The sequence below is a fragment of the Dendrobates tinctorius genome, unplaced genomic scaffold (genome assembly GCF_039654945.1).
Source record: "Dendrobates tinctorius isolate UK_male_01 unplaced genomic scaffold, ASM3965494v1 ptg000007l, whole genome shotgun sequence".
Classification (NCBI taxonomy): domain Eukaryota; kingdom Metazoa; phylum Chordata; class Amphibia; order Anura; family Dendrobatidae; genus Dendrobates; species Dendrobates tinctorius.
Genome location: NW_027361675.1, coordinates 35,398,762 through 35,417,262, shown reverse-complemented (window position 1 = coordinate 35,417,262; position 18,501 = coordinate 35,398,762). Strand labels below are relative to the sequence as shown.

The 18,501-nt window shown below is 40.8% G+C and overlaps 1 protein-coding gene across 7 annotated transcripts in view; it reads left to right on the top strand.

Moving 5' to 3' along the window:
* Positions 1-18,501, top strand: part of BCAS3 (BCAS3 microtubule associated cell migration factor) — a 1,710,065-nt gene that overhangs the window by 417,266 nt on the left and 1,274,298 nt on the right. For all 7 annotated transcript variants that reach the window (XM_073573260.1, XM_073573307.1, XM_073573290.1 and 4 more), the window contains one exon: positions 13,807-13,900. In XM_073573260.1, the coding sequence (XP_073429361.1) occupies positions 13,807-13,900 (94 nt within the window). The remainder of the gene's footprint in view (positions 1-13,806; positions 13,901-18,501) is intronic.

Sequence of the window (18,501 nt, the reverse complement as noted above, 5' to 3'; positions counted from 1 at the left end):
GTTTTGTTAAGGATTAGGGTCAGGGTTAGGGTCAGGATTAGGGTTAAGTATGGTTTTGTTAAGGGTTAGGGTTAGGGTCAGGGTTAGGGTCAGGGTTAGGGTTAAGTATGGTTTTGTTAAGGATTAGGGTCAGGGTTAGGGTCAGGATTAGGGTTAAGTATGGTTTTGTTAAGGGTTAGGGTCAGGGTTAGGGTTAGGGTCAGGGTTAGGGTCAGGGTTAGGGTTAGGGTTAGGGTCAGTTAGGGTTTAGGGTTTGGGTTAGGGTTAAGTATGATTTGGTTAAGGGTTAGGGTCAGGGTTAGGGTTAGGGTCAGGGTTAGGGTTAGGGTTAGGGTTAGTAAAGTCATGGTTTGGGTAGTGTGAGGGGCCACCTAAAAATGTTGGAAAAAAACGCAAACGCGGTAAAAACGCACTAAAAACGCATAAAAACGCATAAAAACGCTGCGTTTTTTTCATGCATGCTCATAAAAATGCTTGAAAAAAACGCAGCAGTTGTATGCTTATGTATGCGTTTTTTCAATGCGTTTTTTTGCGGGAAAAACGCGCTGCAAAAAAAAGCAAGTGTGAAACTAGCATAACACTGTATGTAGAATGCATACACTGTATTATATAGTACCTATCACAAGGCTTATGGTATTGTGCATAAAACAGAATTTACAAGAATCCAAAAAAGAAATTCTCTGTACATTTTATATTCCCAGTCCTTATATTATCTGAAGTCGACACCTGGCACAATGTGAAATTGCCACCTACAATTATCCATTCATGGTCATCTTCATGGAATTTTGGAACAGTTTGGGACAAAATGCACAAAAATTAATGTTTATTGACGTAAGTCGGGGTGAACGTACCATTGTGCACAGTGGTCTAATAAGATAGGGGACCCGCCGTCATTAACTTCTTGGCATCATAGCCAGTTTAGGCCTTTATGCCAGACGATTGTTTTTTCCTACTGATGTGTCGCGTTCCAGAAGCCATAACGGTTTTATTTTTGGGGGGGAAATAGTCATATGAGGGCTTGTTTTGTTGGCATGTGTTTTATTGATCATTGGCATCATTTTGGGGTGCATAACACTTATGAACAAACTTTTAATAACTCTTTATGAGAATATAAATAAAACAATTCTGCCACTGTTAATTGCATCTTAAATTTTACACTATTCACTTGTAAACTTTTTTTGTGGGTCATTATGAACATGGTGATGCTAAATTTACCATATATGTATTTTTATTTTACGTTTGTACAGTTGATACAGAATGAAAAAGAAATAATCTGTTTTTGGGTGGCCATATTCTGATAGCCATAGGTTTCATAATTTTCCATCAGCAGACATGTATGGGGGCTTATTTTTTACTCGACAAGCTGTAATTTTCATTGGTTCTCTTTTGTGCTACATTTTAGCTTTTGATCACCTTTTATTAAGTCTTTAAGAGTCAAAAATAACAAAAGCCCAACAATTTTTCTGTTATTATTGAAGTTTTCTGTACTCTGTCGCTAGGAGCAATCATGTCAATACCAAATTTGTATTTTCTTAATGTTTTGCTACTTTTGCGCAAAAAATTACTTCAAATGATCTCATCTACCGAGATCTTGGTGCCGAGATCTCCATCTGTGCATGCGCCGCCCCCAGCAACCATTTTCCCAGAGTCCACTGCATAGTAAACAATGGAACTGTGGGGGCTCTGGCCTTTCATAAAATGTCAGTAGAGCCCCCGCAACAGCACCAGACACCCACAGCAGCATCGGAGACACCCGCAACACCAGACACCTGTAGCGGTGCGCCGCACATCGGAACACTCCCTCATCTCAGCCTGCAGCAACTCTCCACTCTTTCCTCCAACCGTGACCCTGGGACCCTGCTCCACCACGGCTGGTAAGGTATATCCGCATTATAAGACGCACCCACATTTTCCCTCCAAATTTGGGGGAAAAAAGTGCATCTTATAATCCGAAAAATACGGTATATCTTTATATTATGCTTTACTACTTTTTCACAAGAAAAACTTTTTATTATAAAAGGTCCTTTCTTGTCATATTGTAAGAACTATACTGTTTTCATTCTTGAGCTGTAATTTTTATTGATATTACTTTGGAATACATGTAATTTTTTGGTTACGTTTAATTTAAATTTTTTGTGGGGAAGTGGCAAAGAAGAACATAAATGGCAATAGTGGCAGCTTTTCGTTTTAACGGTATTCATTTTATGGGATGAAAATCAATAGTGTGTTATCGTACAGATTGTTATAAGAGGGGAAGTATAAATATGTGACGTTTTGGCATTGTTTCTTTTATGCAGATAAATTATTTTTTTATTATTAAAACTGAGTTTCGGATTTTTACTTTTACATGTTTTTGAAACACTTTGTCAGGAAACAGCCGGAAGATCCCGTAGATATCGCTTCGCCGTTGCCTGATGTTCATGAATCAACACTTCACCGCCTCCAGTTGTCAAAATAATTGAGCAATTGTCTAGGGACTGATGGAGGAGGCCGTGGTTGCTTTCACTCTTAGGCCGGATGTTAGGGAGCTCACAGTGACCGTATAGTATATACACATCCGATTCCGACGCATGGAATATATATACTCCGCTACGGTCATCAACTCATGAAAACCCAGCTGCCGCCACCAATTGTTTATACAGTCCCCTTGTACACCCGACATTTAGCGTATGACTTCAGGTGTACCGTTTACAGAACAAGAGTAATGCCTTGTATTGTAGCTCACACCCATTTAACTGATAGCCTATAGAATTTTTTAATGAAGAGGATTTGTGCCTAATTTAGGGGGCGCAATTTTTCCCAAATCTCTAGCTATCTTAGAAACCATTTTTCATGTTATCTCTAGTGTTGATCGAGCACTTAAATGCTCAACTCGAGTAGCGAGCAAAATGGAAGTGAATGTGAAACACAAGCATTTTTCCTTAGGATGGTCTCTCTTCCTCTCATTTAGAGGGTTTTGTCTCTACTTAAAGGGAATCTGTTAGCAATTTTTTTCACGGACAGCACTTGGACTGAAAATATGGTCGTGTGAACAAGCCCTAACATAAAGATTCTCCAGGCTGCTTCATAGTAGGTCTTAAAGATCTGTGATGACACGCCAAGCTAACTAAAAGTTGAGCCGCCGATGCTAGGAGTTTTCAGTGCAGATCCCAAAAATTCTGCATGAGGTGTGAATTTCTACAAACTTTCTGACCGATTTTTTTTTCATCAGTTCCATCTCTGATTAATAATTTGCGTATTGTGTAATTGTGAACCATTTGCATGACCTATGCCATTGCAGATATGAGCAATTCTTTATCAGCAATGTTAAGATTTCTACTGTTTCTTTCCTTCCATTGTTTGTATATCTGACACCTCAGTTGATATTATGTGATTTATTTTCTTTCATATATAAAACTGATACAGCATGAAAAGGAAAGGCCTTGAGACTAAGTTTAACTTTTCACTTAAAGCCGTCACCAACCATAAATAACGCAATCGAGTAGTCCTAAAAACTGAGTCATATGAAGTATATTATCAACGGATGCATCTATAAAACAGAGATAAGGTTTACGGTATTACAGTGTAGCACATGTTAATAGGGTTTCCTAAACCTCATCCACTTGCAGCAGAGAAAATCTGTGCAGATTTCATGCCATGCTGCTCATTTTCATATCCACAGAATGGCAATTATCTCACTGATTTGCACCAGATTTTTTTTATTTTCACCATTAGCAATACACCTTTCTTTCCCCACTGTGCTGTCAAATTAGATGTTGTCCAGATACCAACTATATAATGAAAGTAAACACGCAGCTATTGAATAGGGTGTATAGAAAGAAAATAAGGATATTAATGTTTATCTTGGGTTGTATTTCCAACAAATGCAGAAAAAGAATAATTGACCTTCGTTAAAAATGTTTACATTAGTATATTCGGTCATATTCTGTATAATAGCGGGCTTGGGTTTCATAAATTCACATTCTATTTTTTTTTTTTTTTTTCATCACCAGCTTTTATCATTGACTGTAACATAAGATGAACCAGTGCAATTTTGATTAATTGTATTTATTTGACTTATATTTCTCATATTCCACAGCACTTTGCAAACATTATAATCACTGTCCACATTGGGGCTCACAATCTAAATTCCTAAGCAGTATATGTTTGGAGTGTGGGAGTAACTGGGTCAGACTTGCGAGTACAATGCGAGAAACTCGCGCATCAATACCCGGCACTCGGACCGGAGTGTGTGGCTGCATGTATTTCTACGCAGCCGCACACTCCGGACCCGAGTGCTTTCGGCAGTGCCGAGTATTGATGTGAGAGACTCGCGCCAGTTTCTCACATTGTACTCGCAAGTCTGACCCTGGCCTAAGTCTGAGTACCAGGGGGAAACCCATGCAAACAGGAGAGAACATACTACACCTTTCAGACGGAATTTATATGAAAAGTAAATGTTATTGGGACACATGATTAAAAGATTAAAAAATAGAGATGCAAACACACAGAACAGGAGTGGAAAACAAGCCAATGCTGAGCAGATGAATAAATTATGTCCAAAGTTATATATAAGGATAAATACAGCAACTTGTAATAATAAACCGTGAATTTGTGTATAAAGACAGGTATGCATAAATGAAAATAAATAAAGTGCAAGGTGCAAGTAGCTACATGTAAACAAGGACATAAGTAAATAGACCGGACAATGCTGGGTTTTTTGTTTCTGGTAACTCCTATGAGGTATCATAGAAAAGGTATAATGGATTAAGTAGAAAAATTAAATCCATAGGAGAACCAAGAAGCACAAAAATTTTTTGCACAACACAGCTCAAAGTTGTGGAAATAATGGCAAGTGCATAGTGACATCATATACAGACAAAAATTGATCCAGGCTGTAAGATGTGAAAAGTTACCCAGGGTCCAGGCAGCTCCAGTGTACCCCTTAAATTATTTACTTTTCATATAATTTCTGATTGGAGGACTATTTCTTTGCAGTTTGTGTCACTGTCTTCCGTGTTTATCTTGTAGGGCACGTTTGTGTTCTCCTTTCAGACTGAACCTAGTGCGGTAAAGCAACAGTGCATACCACTGAGCCATCATGCTGCCCAACATATGTACAGTGGGTACGGAAAGTATTCAGACCCCTTTAAATGTTTCACTCTTTGTTTCATTGCAGCCGTATGGTAAATTCAAAAAAGTGCATTTTTTTTCTCATTAATGTCTTGACTGGAAAAAAAATTTAAGAAATTTTTGCTAATTTTTTAACTCTCTGCTCAGTATTGAGTAGAAGCCCCCTTTTGAGCTAGTACAGCCATGAGTCTACTTGGGAATGATGCAACAAGTTTTTCACATTTGGATTTGGGGATTCTCTGCCATTCCTCCTTGTAGATAATCTCCAGTTTGGTCAGATTGTATGCTGAACGTTGGTGGACAGCCATTTTCAGGTCTCTCCAGAGATACTCAATTGGGTTTAGGTCAGGGCTCTGGCTGGACCAGTCAAGAATGGTCACAGAGTTGTTCTGAAGCCACTCCTTTGTTATTTTAGCTGTGTGCTTATAATCATTGACTTGTTGGACGGTGAACCTTCGGCCAAGTCTGAGGTCCAGAGCAATCTGGAAGAGGTTTTCATCCAAGATATCTATGTACTTGGGTGCTTCAATTGCAACCAGTCGTCCTGTCCCTGCAGCTGAAAAACACCCTCATAGCATGATGCTGCCATCACCATGTTTCACTGTGGGGATTGTATTGGGCAGGTGTTGAGCAGTGCCTGTTTTTCTCCACACATACCGCTTATAATTATCACTAAAAATTTCTATCTTCTCATCAGACCAGAGAATCTTCTTTCTCATAGTCTGGGAGTCCTTGTGGTTTTTTTTTTTTTTTTTTTTAGCAAACTCTATTAGGGCTTTCATATGTCTTGCACTGAGGAGAGGCTTTCTTCGGGCCATTCTGCCATAAACGCCCAACTTACTTGTGGTTGGCTGCAGTGATAGTTGACTTTGTTTCTACCATCTCCCTACTGCATCTGTGGAGCTCAGCCACAGTGATCTTGGGGTTCTTTACATCTCTTACCAAGGTTCTTCTCCCACGATTGCTCAGTTTGGCTGGACAGCCAGGTCTAGGAAGACTTCTGGTGGTCCCAAACTTATTCCATTTAAGGATTATGGAGGCCACTGTGTTCTTGGGAACCTTGAGTACTGCAGAAATAATTTTGTAACCTTGTCCCGATGTGTGCATTGCCACAATTCTGTCTCTGAGCTGCTTGGCCAGTTCCTTTGACCTCATGATTCTCATTTGATCTGACATGCACTGTGAGCTGTGATATCTTATATAGACAGGTGTGTGCCTTTACAAATCAAGTCCTATCAGTTTAATTAAACACAGCTAGACTCCAATGAAGGAGTAGGACCATCTCGAGGATCACAAGGAAATGGACAGCATGTGACTTAAATATGAGTGTGTGCGCAAAGGGTCTGAGTACTTATGACCATGTGGTATTTCAGTTTTTCTTTTTAAATCAATTTGCAAAAATTTCTACATTTGTTTTTTTCAGCCAAGATGGAGTGCAGAGTGTACATTAATGAGAAAAAACTGAACTTTTTTGAATTTACCAAATGGCTGCAATCAAACAGAGTGGAAAAATTAAAGGGGTCTGAATACTTTCCATACCCACTATATATATATATATATATATATATATATATATATATATATATATATATATATATATATGTTGGGCAGCACGATGGCTCAGTGGTATGCACTGTTGCTTTATAGCACTAGGGGTATATATATATATACTGTATGTATAAATATATATATACATACTGTAAAGCAGCAGTAGCACCGTACGCAGTGAAGAGACTGTGACCCACAAAGTTCAAACATAAAAGTCTCTTTAATGTGTTCTCTTCACACAGAAAAGGTTCCAATCCACGCAAATGCATATAATTTCAGTGCATATAACTTCAGTGCATATTATCAGTGTTCAATTGACACCAGTTCATAGCACTACATAGTACACAGCATGCTTTAGATTGCAGTCACTACACACGCTAGTCCTCCACTGATTAGTTCCCGTGGGTGTCCTGCACCACTGTATCACAGTCTCTTCTCACAGCTGTACACTGTCCTCGATATCCTCCGGGTCGCAGTCGGGCACCATATCCATCCGTTTGCAGCCGTTAAACACGCTAATCCTTTATTCGGGCACAGGATATCCACCTCCGGTTCACCTCCGGGCATAGGACATCCACCTCCGAGACCAATCACTGTGGACGGCAGCACCACTGTATATGCTGTGGATGCCAGGCCTATTGGCTCCGCTCTGCACAGCAACAAGCACCAACTCACTCTGGCCCTGACACTCACTAACCCCCTTTCCTGCAGGGTTTTTAACATAGCAACCTGTGACTTTCAGCCACATGGAAAACCTGGAAAGGAACAGACTTCACAAACTACTATCATACTGCAATCTGTTTCATACACAACATGCAGAGCAGGTTTTCCATTCCTCTGTCTTGAACACTAACATGTCCAAGACTAACACTTTTATTATCAGTCTGCATTGCAGCCACAGCTACGCCCGTGACTGCCATGCACACCTATGGCTTTCATACACATCCTGGGGAGAACACACAGTGACCTTTGCCTGTGACATAAGTCACTTCTTCACCATTGCAATCCCAGCTACGCCTGTGACCTTAATATATTCCCATAGCCTCAATACGCCTCCGTGCGTATCCTGGGAAGAACAGACAGCGCCCCCTAGCTGTAACAGGGGTCATTGCCTCACAATACGCATATGCATTTAGAAAAGCATCTGCTTTTTATAAGACAGCCCGTTAGGCTGTGTGCACACGGTGCATTTTTGCGGCATTTTTTCCACATGGAAATTGGCCAAAATTGCTATGGTATCCTTATGCAAGCTAATTCAATGACAAACCTGAAGTATTGCGCACATGATCAGTAAATTTCCTTGAGTTTTTGAAGTGTGTTTTTTTTTCTCCAGCATTTCAATTCTTTGTGCGTTTCTGCAGCGTTTTTCACTCATTGACTGCAATTGAGTCAGTCAAATCCGCAGCAAAATGCAGGTATAAAAATGTTTGCGGATTTGCTGCAGAGTTTTTGTTTACGTTTTTGTTGGCTTCCTATGGTGTTTCCCACACTGTCATCTGTGTGACAGCATGGGAAACACCGGCTCGGTGGTTTTCATCGGCGGTTGCGCTACCGCCGGTAGACCATCAGTCAGAGAGCTGCTGGGTAACGCTGTCAGATGTCAGCATGACCCTGCAGCTGTGACACTGTCCCACGGTAATGCTACCGCCGGTAAGACTGTCGGTTAAAGCACTGCAGGATCATGATGTCAGCATAACCCCACAGCTGTGACTGTGACCTGTTATGGTGACCTGCTTTAAAAAGGTCAGCAGGCGTTATAAGTGAGCAGTAGTCTCATCAGATAACAGTGACAGCAGGTGCCACTGATGGGAGACGTAGTCAGGTGACATCAAGCCCACAGGTTAGTAATGGAGAGGCACCCATTAGTCAGTATATGCAAAGAAAATCAGCACTAATCCTTCCTTTTGAAAAAACTTAAGTCTTTTTCTAATTTTCATTATGTTGGACAGTTGACAAAAAAGTGCAGAAGTGCTAGCAGAGTGTCAGAAAGTGCATTAATTCCATAAAGGCTGGGTTCGCATTACGTTTAGGCAGTCCGTTAGACGGACTGCGTTACACCGCGGCATAATGCGGTGTAACGCAGACCGTTAACGCTACCATTGCCCTCCATTGTCAGGCGCATCGCGACGCATGCCATAAAGCGGCACGTGTTCGCGATGTGCCGTCATTCAGTGACGGAGCCTTGGGCGCGGGCTGCAGCATCTGAGGCTCCGTCACCGCTATCTCAGATAAAGCATCTGCCCTAGCAGTACAGCATTAACGCGATCGTGTTAATGCTATAGCGTTAACGCAGACCGTCAACGCTATGCGCTTAATGGTCTGCATAACGCAATGCGAACCTGCCCAAAGAGAGACATGACATACAATCAACATTTTGCACTGGTTTGCGCTTCAACTGGTCCATCTGGACCAGTAGAAGTGAAAACTAGCGCAAAACGTTCATTGTCCGTTATGTCTCTATGGAATTACTGCACCTGCTGCCACTCTGCTAGCAATTCCGCACGTTTTTGTCAGCTGTCCAACATAATGAAAATTAAAAAGACTGAATTTTTTTCAAAAGGAAGGATGAGTGCTGACTTTCTTTGCATATACTGACTAATGGGTAGGCGTCTTATAGATTCCTCTCCATTACTAACCTGTGGGCGTGATGTCACATAGCAATACAAAGGTGACATCAACCCCACGAATATGAACCCCTCTTGCCACCGCTACAGGGCAAGTGGGAAGAGCGATGCTAAGTGCCAGATTTGGCGCATCTTATAGATGTGCTTTTTCTGGGGCTGAGAGCTGATGTTTTTAATCTGGGAGAGGGCCAATATATGTCGCTCCTTCCTAGGCTATTCATATCAGCCCGCAGCTGTCTGTCTAGCCTTTGCTGGTTAGATTTTCTAGGGAGACTCTATGTCAATTTTTTTCTGCGGTCCCCCTGTAAACTAGCCAGTAAAGTCTAAGCAAACAGCTGTGAGCTGATATTAATAGCCTGAGAACCTTTATGACTGTTGGCTCCTTCCCAGAATATTAACATCAGCCGTCGGCTTTCCTTATGCTGGTTATTAAAATTACGCGGGAGACCACACCATTTTTTTTTTTTTTTTAAATTAACCTTTGCTGTTTGGTTACAGCCTATATAGATTCCTACATAGGCTGATGACAATGTGTGTGTGTTTGTGTGTTTACTTATCGGCTTACTAATGAGGGTGTGTGGCTAATACCTTTTTATTACTAAGCCTAGGGCTAGGTGTCAATGTCAGATGCTGACACCAACCCCTATTCCCATTACCCTGATGCCACTGCATCAGCATAAAAAAGGTGGTGCTGAACCAAAAAATTACATCACAAAACTTTTTGTTTTAATATCTTTATTTAGCTCAAAAAAGCCTTCCCTGCTGTACAAAAACTCATGAAAAAACACATACAAAAACACACCAAAATGCGCATTTTTGCTGGAGCATTTTTCTTGCTAAAAGATGCAGAAACCTCACAGAAATTTCTGCAAGTAGCTAATCAATGTGTGCACATAGCCTTAAAGTCATTTCTTTTTGACGCTGTAAAACTTCTTCTGCACCTGTTATTTAAATTCAGTTACTTGCTGTTTTTCAATGCATTTTTGCGTGTGCTTTTTTAACATGAGTTTTTATGTGATATTTGACTCTGCTTTTTTGTCTCTTGTTGATATGTTATTTTTTAAATAAAGTTGCATTGTTTTTGATACTTCCTGGTATTTGGATTTGACAAAAACTATTGACATACTTACAGCAGGAAAGGGAAAAGAAGGGATGTCAGCTCACCATGTATAGAAGCACTTTGTCTGGCAATGCATTTTTGCAGAGTCGCCCTGGTCTGTGGCACGGGTCACAAATTGAAAGTGGATGTCCAAGATGTTTGGAACATTCGTTGAGTTGAGTGAGCAAGTGTACCAAGAGCTTTGATACTGTTTTGAAGACAAAGGGTGATGATGCCAAGTATTGATTTAGATTTTATTTTGTTTATTCACTTTGCATGTTGTTAACTGATACATATAAAATAATACCCCTTCTATTTTTGAAAGTTTTCTTACTTTGCAGACTTTTTTCACACCAGCCTAATACTTGCTTGCAGTATCGTATGTGTACGTAATTTAGGAAATAGCCCTAGAAGTTCAACATACTAGGTGCAAGTAGATTAAATCAGTGGACTGTGTTATTACCATGGTATGTAAGCACCAATTACCTGTGTAGTCTCTTTTTCTGTGGCTCAGTGTAGTTTGATTTCCACCTGCTCGTACGTCAGCATGGCTTCGTGCTTACTGTGGACAGAATGTAATGTATGAGACCCTGGAGTACACATAGGAAGAGGTTACAGCTTCCAGCACCAGATTAACGATCTCCTTATGTTTCTTCAATCTTCATATTTGTTTTTTACAAAATTTGAGCAAAAATTGATGCTTTAAAACAAAATTGTAAAGAGTTTGTGTTTTTTCTCGTGCACACACTGTTTGACAGACATATGCAAAATCCGGACTGATCAGCAAGATTTAGAGACCTAGCAGGGTCACAAAATGTTTCTTCTTAATTTCAACTAATGGTTGAAACTTTGAAAGAAATAGTGCAGGCCCCATACTTGATAACATCACCAATCAAGAACAAAGGTGAGGCCACTATGGGAGCTCTAGGTCCCTGCCACTACTCCCCCAGTGTGTGCCGCAATAAAAAGACAGGTTTTATTATCTTAAGCACTGAGTGCTGAGTGCTCTGTATTTATAGACTCCCTTTAAGCAATAATGTCTGTAAATGGTAGATCCCATTAAAAACATCTTGTTCTGGCATCCCAGGGCAGCTATTTGTTCTCTCTTTACTCTGGCCAGCCCTGTCCTCCTACTCCCTTCAGGATGTTAACTCTGACCTCATCTGTTGTTCTTGATTTCCAGCACATTTACAAACAATATCTCTTTCCTCTGGTCCCCAATTAGAAGTGACTGAGCTGGCTGTCAAAGGTCAGAATATTTTCCACTAATCGTAGCTTGCTACTGCTGGACTAGGAGTCGTCTCCAGCGCTTATGTGTCTAATTGCCCTCTGATGTTACCCTAGTTTGTTCTTATAAAACTAGAGCTCTGGGAGCCATTAGACCTTAATGCACCAAGCTTACATACGTGTCCAACAAGAATAAATGATATTTACAGCTAAGTTTTCTATGCTCTTCGTAGAATGCTTGTAGAATTCACATGTAGTCTCTTAATTTAGGATAGTGGTCAGTGGGATTCTGAGAAGGTCAATGGGCAAAATTAACTTTTTTCTATTCCTTAAATATGAGTTTACCTACTTGTGTTGGATCACATACACTTAAAAGGTCTTTTAACCGTGTCAGATGTCTGAGGGCACTCGTAAATCTATTATCTTAAAGGATATTTTTTAGGATCTGGAAAACTTTGCCCAAGTGAGGAAATGGGAGAAAATGAAGAAAACTACATACATTAATTCCACTAGCTACTCCAGTCTGCATCACCTGTCACTTACTTGACTGCAGCGTCTTCCATAAGTGACTGCTGCAGCAAATGACTGACCTTCGCGACATACCACTGAGGCCAGTGATTGACTGTAGCGGTCCTGTGTCCTTAACTTCTAAACATAGAAATAACCCGTTATCATCTGTCCTCAGGATAGGTGACGAATTAGTGATTTTAACTGTAGTGGTCGTGTGGTTAAAGGGTTATTCCTATCTTTAGAAGTTATAATAATAATAATAATAATAAATTTTATTTTTATAGCGCCGACATATTCCGCAGCACTTTACATTTCAGAGGGGACTTGTACAGACAATAGACATTACAGCATAACAATAATCACATACAGTAGATTATAACAAATACCACGAGGAAAGAGGGCCCTGCTCGCAAGCTTACAGTCTGAGGAAAGAGGTAGACACGAAAGGTGGGTGGTAACAGTTGCTCTGATTGTATGGACCAGCCATAATGTTAAGTGTGTAACAGTACAGACACAGAGGGCTAATGGATGCATAAAGCATGTGGGAACATGATGCTGGGAACCTGGTTATGGTAAAACTTTTGGCTCTGCCACACAGGGATAGGTTAGGTTAATGTGTTGAGGCGATAGGCCAGTCTGAATAAATGCGTTTTCAGGACACGCTTAAAATTGTGGGGATTGGGGACTAATCGTAATGACCTGGGAAGTGCATTCCAAAGAATTGGCGCGGCACGTGTAAAGTCTTGGAGACGGGAGTGTGAGGTTCTGACTATTGAGGATGCTAACCTCAGGTCATCAGCAGAACGGAGGGCGCGGTTAGGGTGGTATACTTAAACAAGGGAGGAGATGTAAGGTGGTGCTGAGCTATGGAGGGCTTTGTGGGTGAGGGTAATAAGTTTATACTGAATTCTGGAGTGGATGGGTAGCCAGTGTAATGACTGGCACAAGGTAGAGGCATCGGTGTAACGATTGGTGAGGAATATGATCCTGGCTGCAGCATTCAAGACAGATTGGAGAGGGGAGAGTTTGGTAAGAGGGAGACCGATTAGAAGAGAGTTACAATAGTCGAGACAAGACTGAATAAGAGAAACAGTAAGAGTTTTTGCAGAGTCAAAAGTAAGAAAAGGTCGAATTCTAGAAATGTTTTTGAGGTGCAGATAACAAGAGCGAGCCAGTGATCGAATGTGGGGGGCAAAGGAAAGCTCGGAATCAAGTATGACCCCAAGACAGCGGGCCTGTTGCTGGGGAGTAATAGTGGAACCACACACAGAAATGGCAATGTCGGGTATAGGTACATTAGTAGAGGGAGGAAACACCAGTTATCATCTATGCACACAGTATTGGAGGGCTGACACATGGCACCGCACCTTTTAGGTCACAGACCCAGGGAGAAGTTCACTGTGACGTGGTAGTAGGCTTCATACAATCTGATCAGAATGTTAAGATGTTCATTTTTGAAAAATCTTGCTTATCCATTGTAGGTCAATGTATGATTTTTGGGTCTACGGTCCATTTTTTTTGTTTACAGCTATGGTGAGAGGCAATTTGTTGCTTATGTAGATTAATATTTTAGACACCATGTTCTATAAAAAAAAATCTAAAATAAATAGTAATTAGAGATGAAAATGTATTGCAATTATACCTCTCTCTGTACTTTAAGTATATATTTTAACTTCTTTGTTGTAGGTTCTTGTCAGTGAAGACTCAGATGGTGAAGGCATTGTTGCTCATTTTCCAGCTCATGAAAAACCAATTTGCTGCATGGCATTTAACCCCAGTGGTAAGAAGTTTTTAATCACGTATATATAAAACTCTGATATGGCCAGATGAAAGTTAAAGGAACTGTCTGACACAGGATTTTTTTAAATGGATGGTTTCTTTAAAATAAAAAAGTGAGGTATACTCTCTTATCAGCTTCCCTGTGGATCTTGAGCACGCCGCTTCAGAAGCGTGCTCCATTTGGAAGCCAAAGGACAGCTGAAGTGTGTGATTGGCAGCAGTGGTCAGGAGACTAGAAGAGCACATCAGCGAATGTTTTTCTGATGACACTCTCTTCTATTCACTTGAGCACTGCTGCCAATCACAGGCTTCAGTGGTCTTGTCCCTTCTGAATGGAGCAGGCATTGCTTCCTGACCTCTGAAGTGCTGTACACTGGATTCGTGGGACTTTCTGTGTTAGACAACCTTTTTAATAAAGATCTTCCAACAATGCATCACTTAGTTTACTGGTGCAGCAGAACTGACACAGTCAGTTTTTAGACGTAGTATGCAGCAGAGCTTAGAAAGCTATGCCCACCCCAACCAGGCTCTGTGTGTACATTGTCTATTGACAGTGAGCTGCTTATCACAGGAGGGGCGAAGTCGAACTAGCAGTCTCATGCAGAGCATACCTGGCAATAATAATCTCCTTATAATAAAACATTCAGTGTAAGTAAACAATAGCACACAGCTTAATAAATGACACATAATTTAATTCAATGTTTTAACCCCTACCTCATGCTGCTCTCGGATTACATAGCAGATACCCTTTAAGAATTAAAAGTTTTAACAAAAAGCAGTTTTAAATGTACAACTGATTATTTTCTGATGACACATTCCCTTTAAGCGGTTGGCGAGCATTGTTCTGTCTATCAGTATAAAAACATCTGTCATACAATAAGAGAAAGTGTAACTGGAGGTCGGCATATTTTTTGTAGGCTTTGTATCTCCGTTTCCATGGCTGTTGGATGCTTCACTGATAATGATGCAAAGGTGAACCTTTTCCCACTAACTTTCGAGTCATGGGTCACTAGCGTGTAGACTAGAAATTTTAGGGAGGAGTCCATTCACTTACCAAATGTAACAGTTTTGTAACTAGGTGAGCTTCAACCTGTTAATTGACCATGTCTGGAAAACCTTGTCCCATCAGTCATGTGGTAACAGACAGAGAGTCGTATGTAATTAACTATCTTGTGGTCGGGAGCAGACTGTCTGCTTTACTGCAGCTCTAGAGAGATATTAATTAGGGAAACCAAAGATCTCTGCTAGTAAGTGCTTTATATACTGAATATTCTTGTTTTGTCATTTGTTTGTTTTAAAAAAAATTCTAAAAAAATATACTAATATATTTCATAATATTTTTCAATGTCCAATAAACATTAATATTATCTAGTGTATACTTGTCCTTTTGGGTGCTAAGATGTTGAACATTGTTTGATTTTTGTTCTGTTCTTAACATGACTTACTATCATTTAAAGTAGTTCAGAACATGATATATGGTTAAAGCTCTATTCTGTGTTTATGAGCTGTATCTGTAGAAAACATTTAGGGTCTATGCACACCTTGCGTTTTTTGTTGCGTTTTTTTCCTTTGCAGATTTTTTCCGAAACCTGAAGGATTTCTTAAGGTAATGTCACACTAAGCGATATCGCTAGCAATATCGCTATAACTTGTGACGTTCTAGCGATATTGCTAGCAATATCGCTGTGTCTGATACTTACCTACGACCGGCTCCCCCACTGATTATCGCTGATCGCGCGAGAACGTCCTGGACCGCTTCTCGTCGTCAGCTTCTTGCGGCGCTTCCTGTGGAGAGACGAGCGACGAGCCGGGCGGGAGGACGTCAGGATCGCCTAGTGTGACAGGTAAGTAGCGACCCCCGTCCCCAGCGATGTCGCTGGTGAGATCTGCCTGTGTGGCAGCTCACTAGCGACCACTTAGCGATGTACCAGCGATCCTGACCGCGTCATATCGCTGGTTGGGATCGCTGGTACATCGCTAAGTGTGACAGTACCTTTAGTACCAGCAAAACAAATGAGATTCCTGGAGTCTCGTGCATACGTTTTCTTATTTTATCTTTCCAGATCTAAACTTGCAGCTTGTAAATTCTTTCAGCTGGTTTGTGGCAGATTTCACCCATACTAATGAATGAAGAAAAACGCATCATAAAGGCTTGCCCAAAACACATGTATTTTGTGCTGAGTTTTCCCTGCCAACACATCAGTATTTGTCGCAGATTTTTCTGCTGGAAATACCGAACGTGTCCACCTACCATACACAGGAATGAAAAGTATTCATTTGTATTGTGTGATACAGAAAAGTCCACAATATTCAGTACTACAAAAAAAGTATATGTTAAAGAGGTCTGGCCTAAGGCCACATGCACACATTGAGTATTTGGTGAGTTTTTGCTTCAGTATTTGTAAGCCAAAACCAGGAGTAGAGCAATCAGAGGAAAAATATAATAGAAACACGTCACCACTTCTGTGTTTTTTAACTTCTCCTGGTTTTCTATTACAGATACTGAGGTAAAAAAACTCACCAAATCCTCAACGTGTGCACGTGGCCTCAGGGTGCAAGTCTGTAGTCACTCTATATGACTTCAAACTTCTGAATCCTGTGATTTACATACATGCAGTCACGTGCCGACTAGACGTGTGCACCCTCGCTCAGTGACAGTGTATTGAGCGAGGCCGGACACGTCTAGTTGGAATGTGGCTGGAAGTATGCAAATTGCAAACTTGCTGTCAGATGACTGGGCATCCGCTTCTGGAGCCAACACTGGCGAATCCTCAGGGTGCAGTGCACGTGCTGTGAGGATTCACAAGTCTGCAGTCATATATAGTGGCTGTAGACTTGTGTCTTTAGGTCGGACAACCCCTTTAAGCTATGTTTACTGCAAAGAAAGTCAGACTCCCCTGTGAAAAAGTGGAACGCGAAACGCACGACAGGGCATTTGTGATATTGTGGACGGGTTGATTACTATGGGTACGTGCTGCTGTTTATATTTTTGCGGACATTGATTATCCTTTGCACGAGGCACTTAAATTTAAACTACTATGAGTTTGAGCAATTGTATGTGTATTGACATGTTGGTATTCAGATGAGCGGCACATTTCCATGGAGCCTGTACCCATTTCCCTTATCACCCTTCTGTGCACTTTACTGGAGTAAACTACTTTCCTCTTTATATGTACTATGTTGTCATTTATGAATGTGATTATTTTTTAATATTGATTAATATTTGAATAAAATTTGTTATTCTTTTTTGGATGCCTCTGTATCCATATAGGAGCTAGCTTAAACTTACACAACCGTACCTTTTTGGAAACCTTCTCCGTGGTGAGGGGTCCTATGTATTTGCAAGTAATATGCTTTTGGACATTTTTGTAGTTGTATAAGAAAGTCAGTGTCAGACACATACAGCTATTGTGTTGTTTTGTTGTTTTTGTTTGTGGAACATTTTACAGGAGTATTCACATATAGTGTGTAATCAATAATCCTTCCCCATTGAAACAAGTTATAAGACTTTACTTATTTTATTGACTTGAGGATGGAGAGTGGGACAGAATTGTTTAAAGAATTAAAGCAAGAAAAGCCATATCAGGAGAAATGTGATGAAATTGCACAACACAGGAAATTCTGAGGAAAAAAGCATATGGAAATAGGATACTCAGATATGCAAAATAGTGGTGGGGAAACTTAAGGGGGTTGTCCACCTCTAGTCTAATCATTTCAGGACCCCATTTAAAATATAAATATTGGGTACAATATGCCACTTCAGCAATGTCAATACCTCTGTACTTGGTGAGTCATGTGACGTTGTTGTGCTACGGGACTACTGCAGCCAATCAGAGGACACTAGTTGGCTGCAGGCTTCACTATTTTGTTAGAACAGATGTTTGCTCTGTCAGAATATTAATGAGCTACAGTCGATCATTGACTGAAACAGCCCCATGTCCATTAATGGAATCCCTTTAATTTATTTACTCTGCTGTTAGAGATCAGTGGAAAGTGAAGCAAATTATCATTATTTATTATTTTACTCCCTTAGGCTATGTGCACACACTGCGGATTGGTCTGCGGATTCTTATCTGCGGAACCGCAGGTAAAACCGCAGGTAAAATGACCTGCGGTTTTACCTGTGGTTTTGCCCTTCGGTTTGCCACCTGGACAATGGAATAGGGCTATGTGCACACGCTGCGGTTTTTGCTGCGGTTCCGCTGCGGTTTTGGCCGCACCAGAACTGCAGCAGTTCTGCAGACAGTGTACAGTAGCATGTTATCCTATGGGATTTACATTCTGCTGTGCACATGCTGCGGATTTTTAACTGCGGAAAAGCTGCGGTTTTGAATCCGCAGAAAGAATTGACATGTCAATTGTTTCTGCGGATTCTGCTGCGGTTCTATTCCATCTATTCCATTGTCCAGGTGGCAAACCGCAGGGCAAAACCGCAGCCCAATCCGCAGGTAAAACCGCAGGTCATTTTACCTGCGGTTTTACCTGCGGTTCCGAAGATAAGAATCCGCAGACCAATCCGCAGTGTGCGCACATAGCCTTATAGCGCCATCATATTCCAGAGCGCCTTGAAAATTGTAAATAAAAATCATATGATTAAGAAGA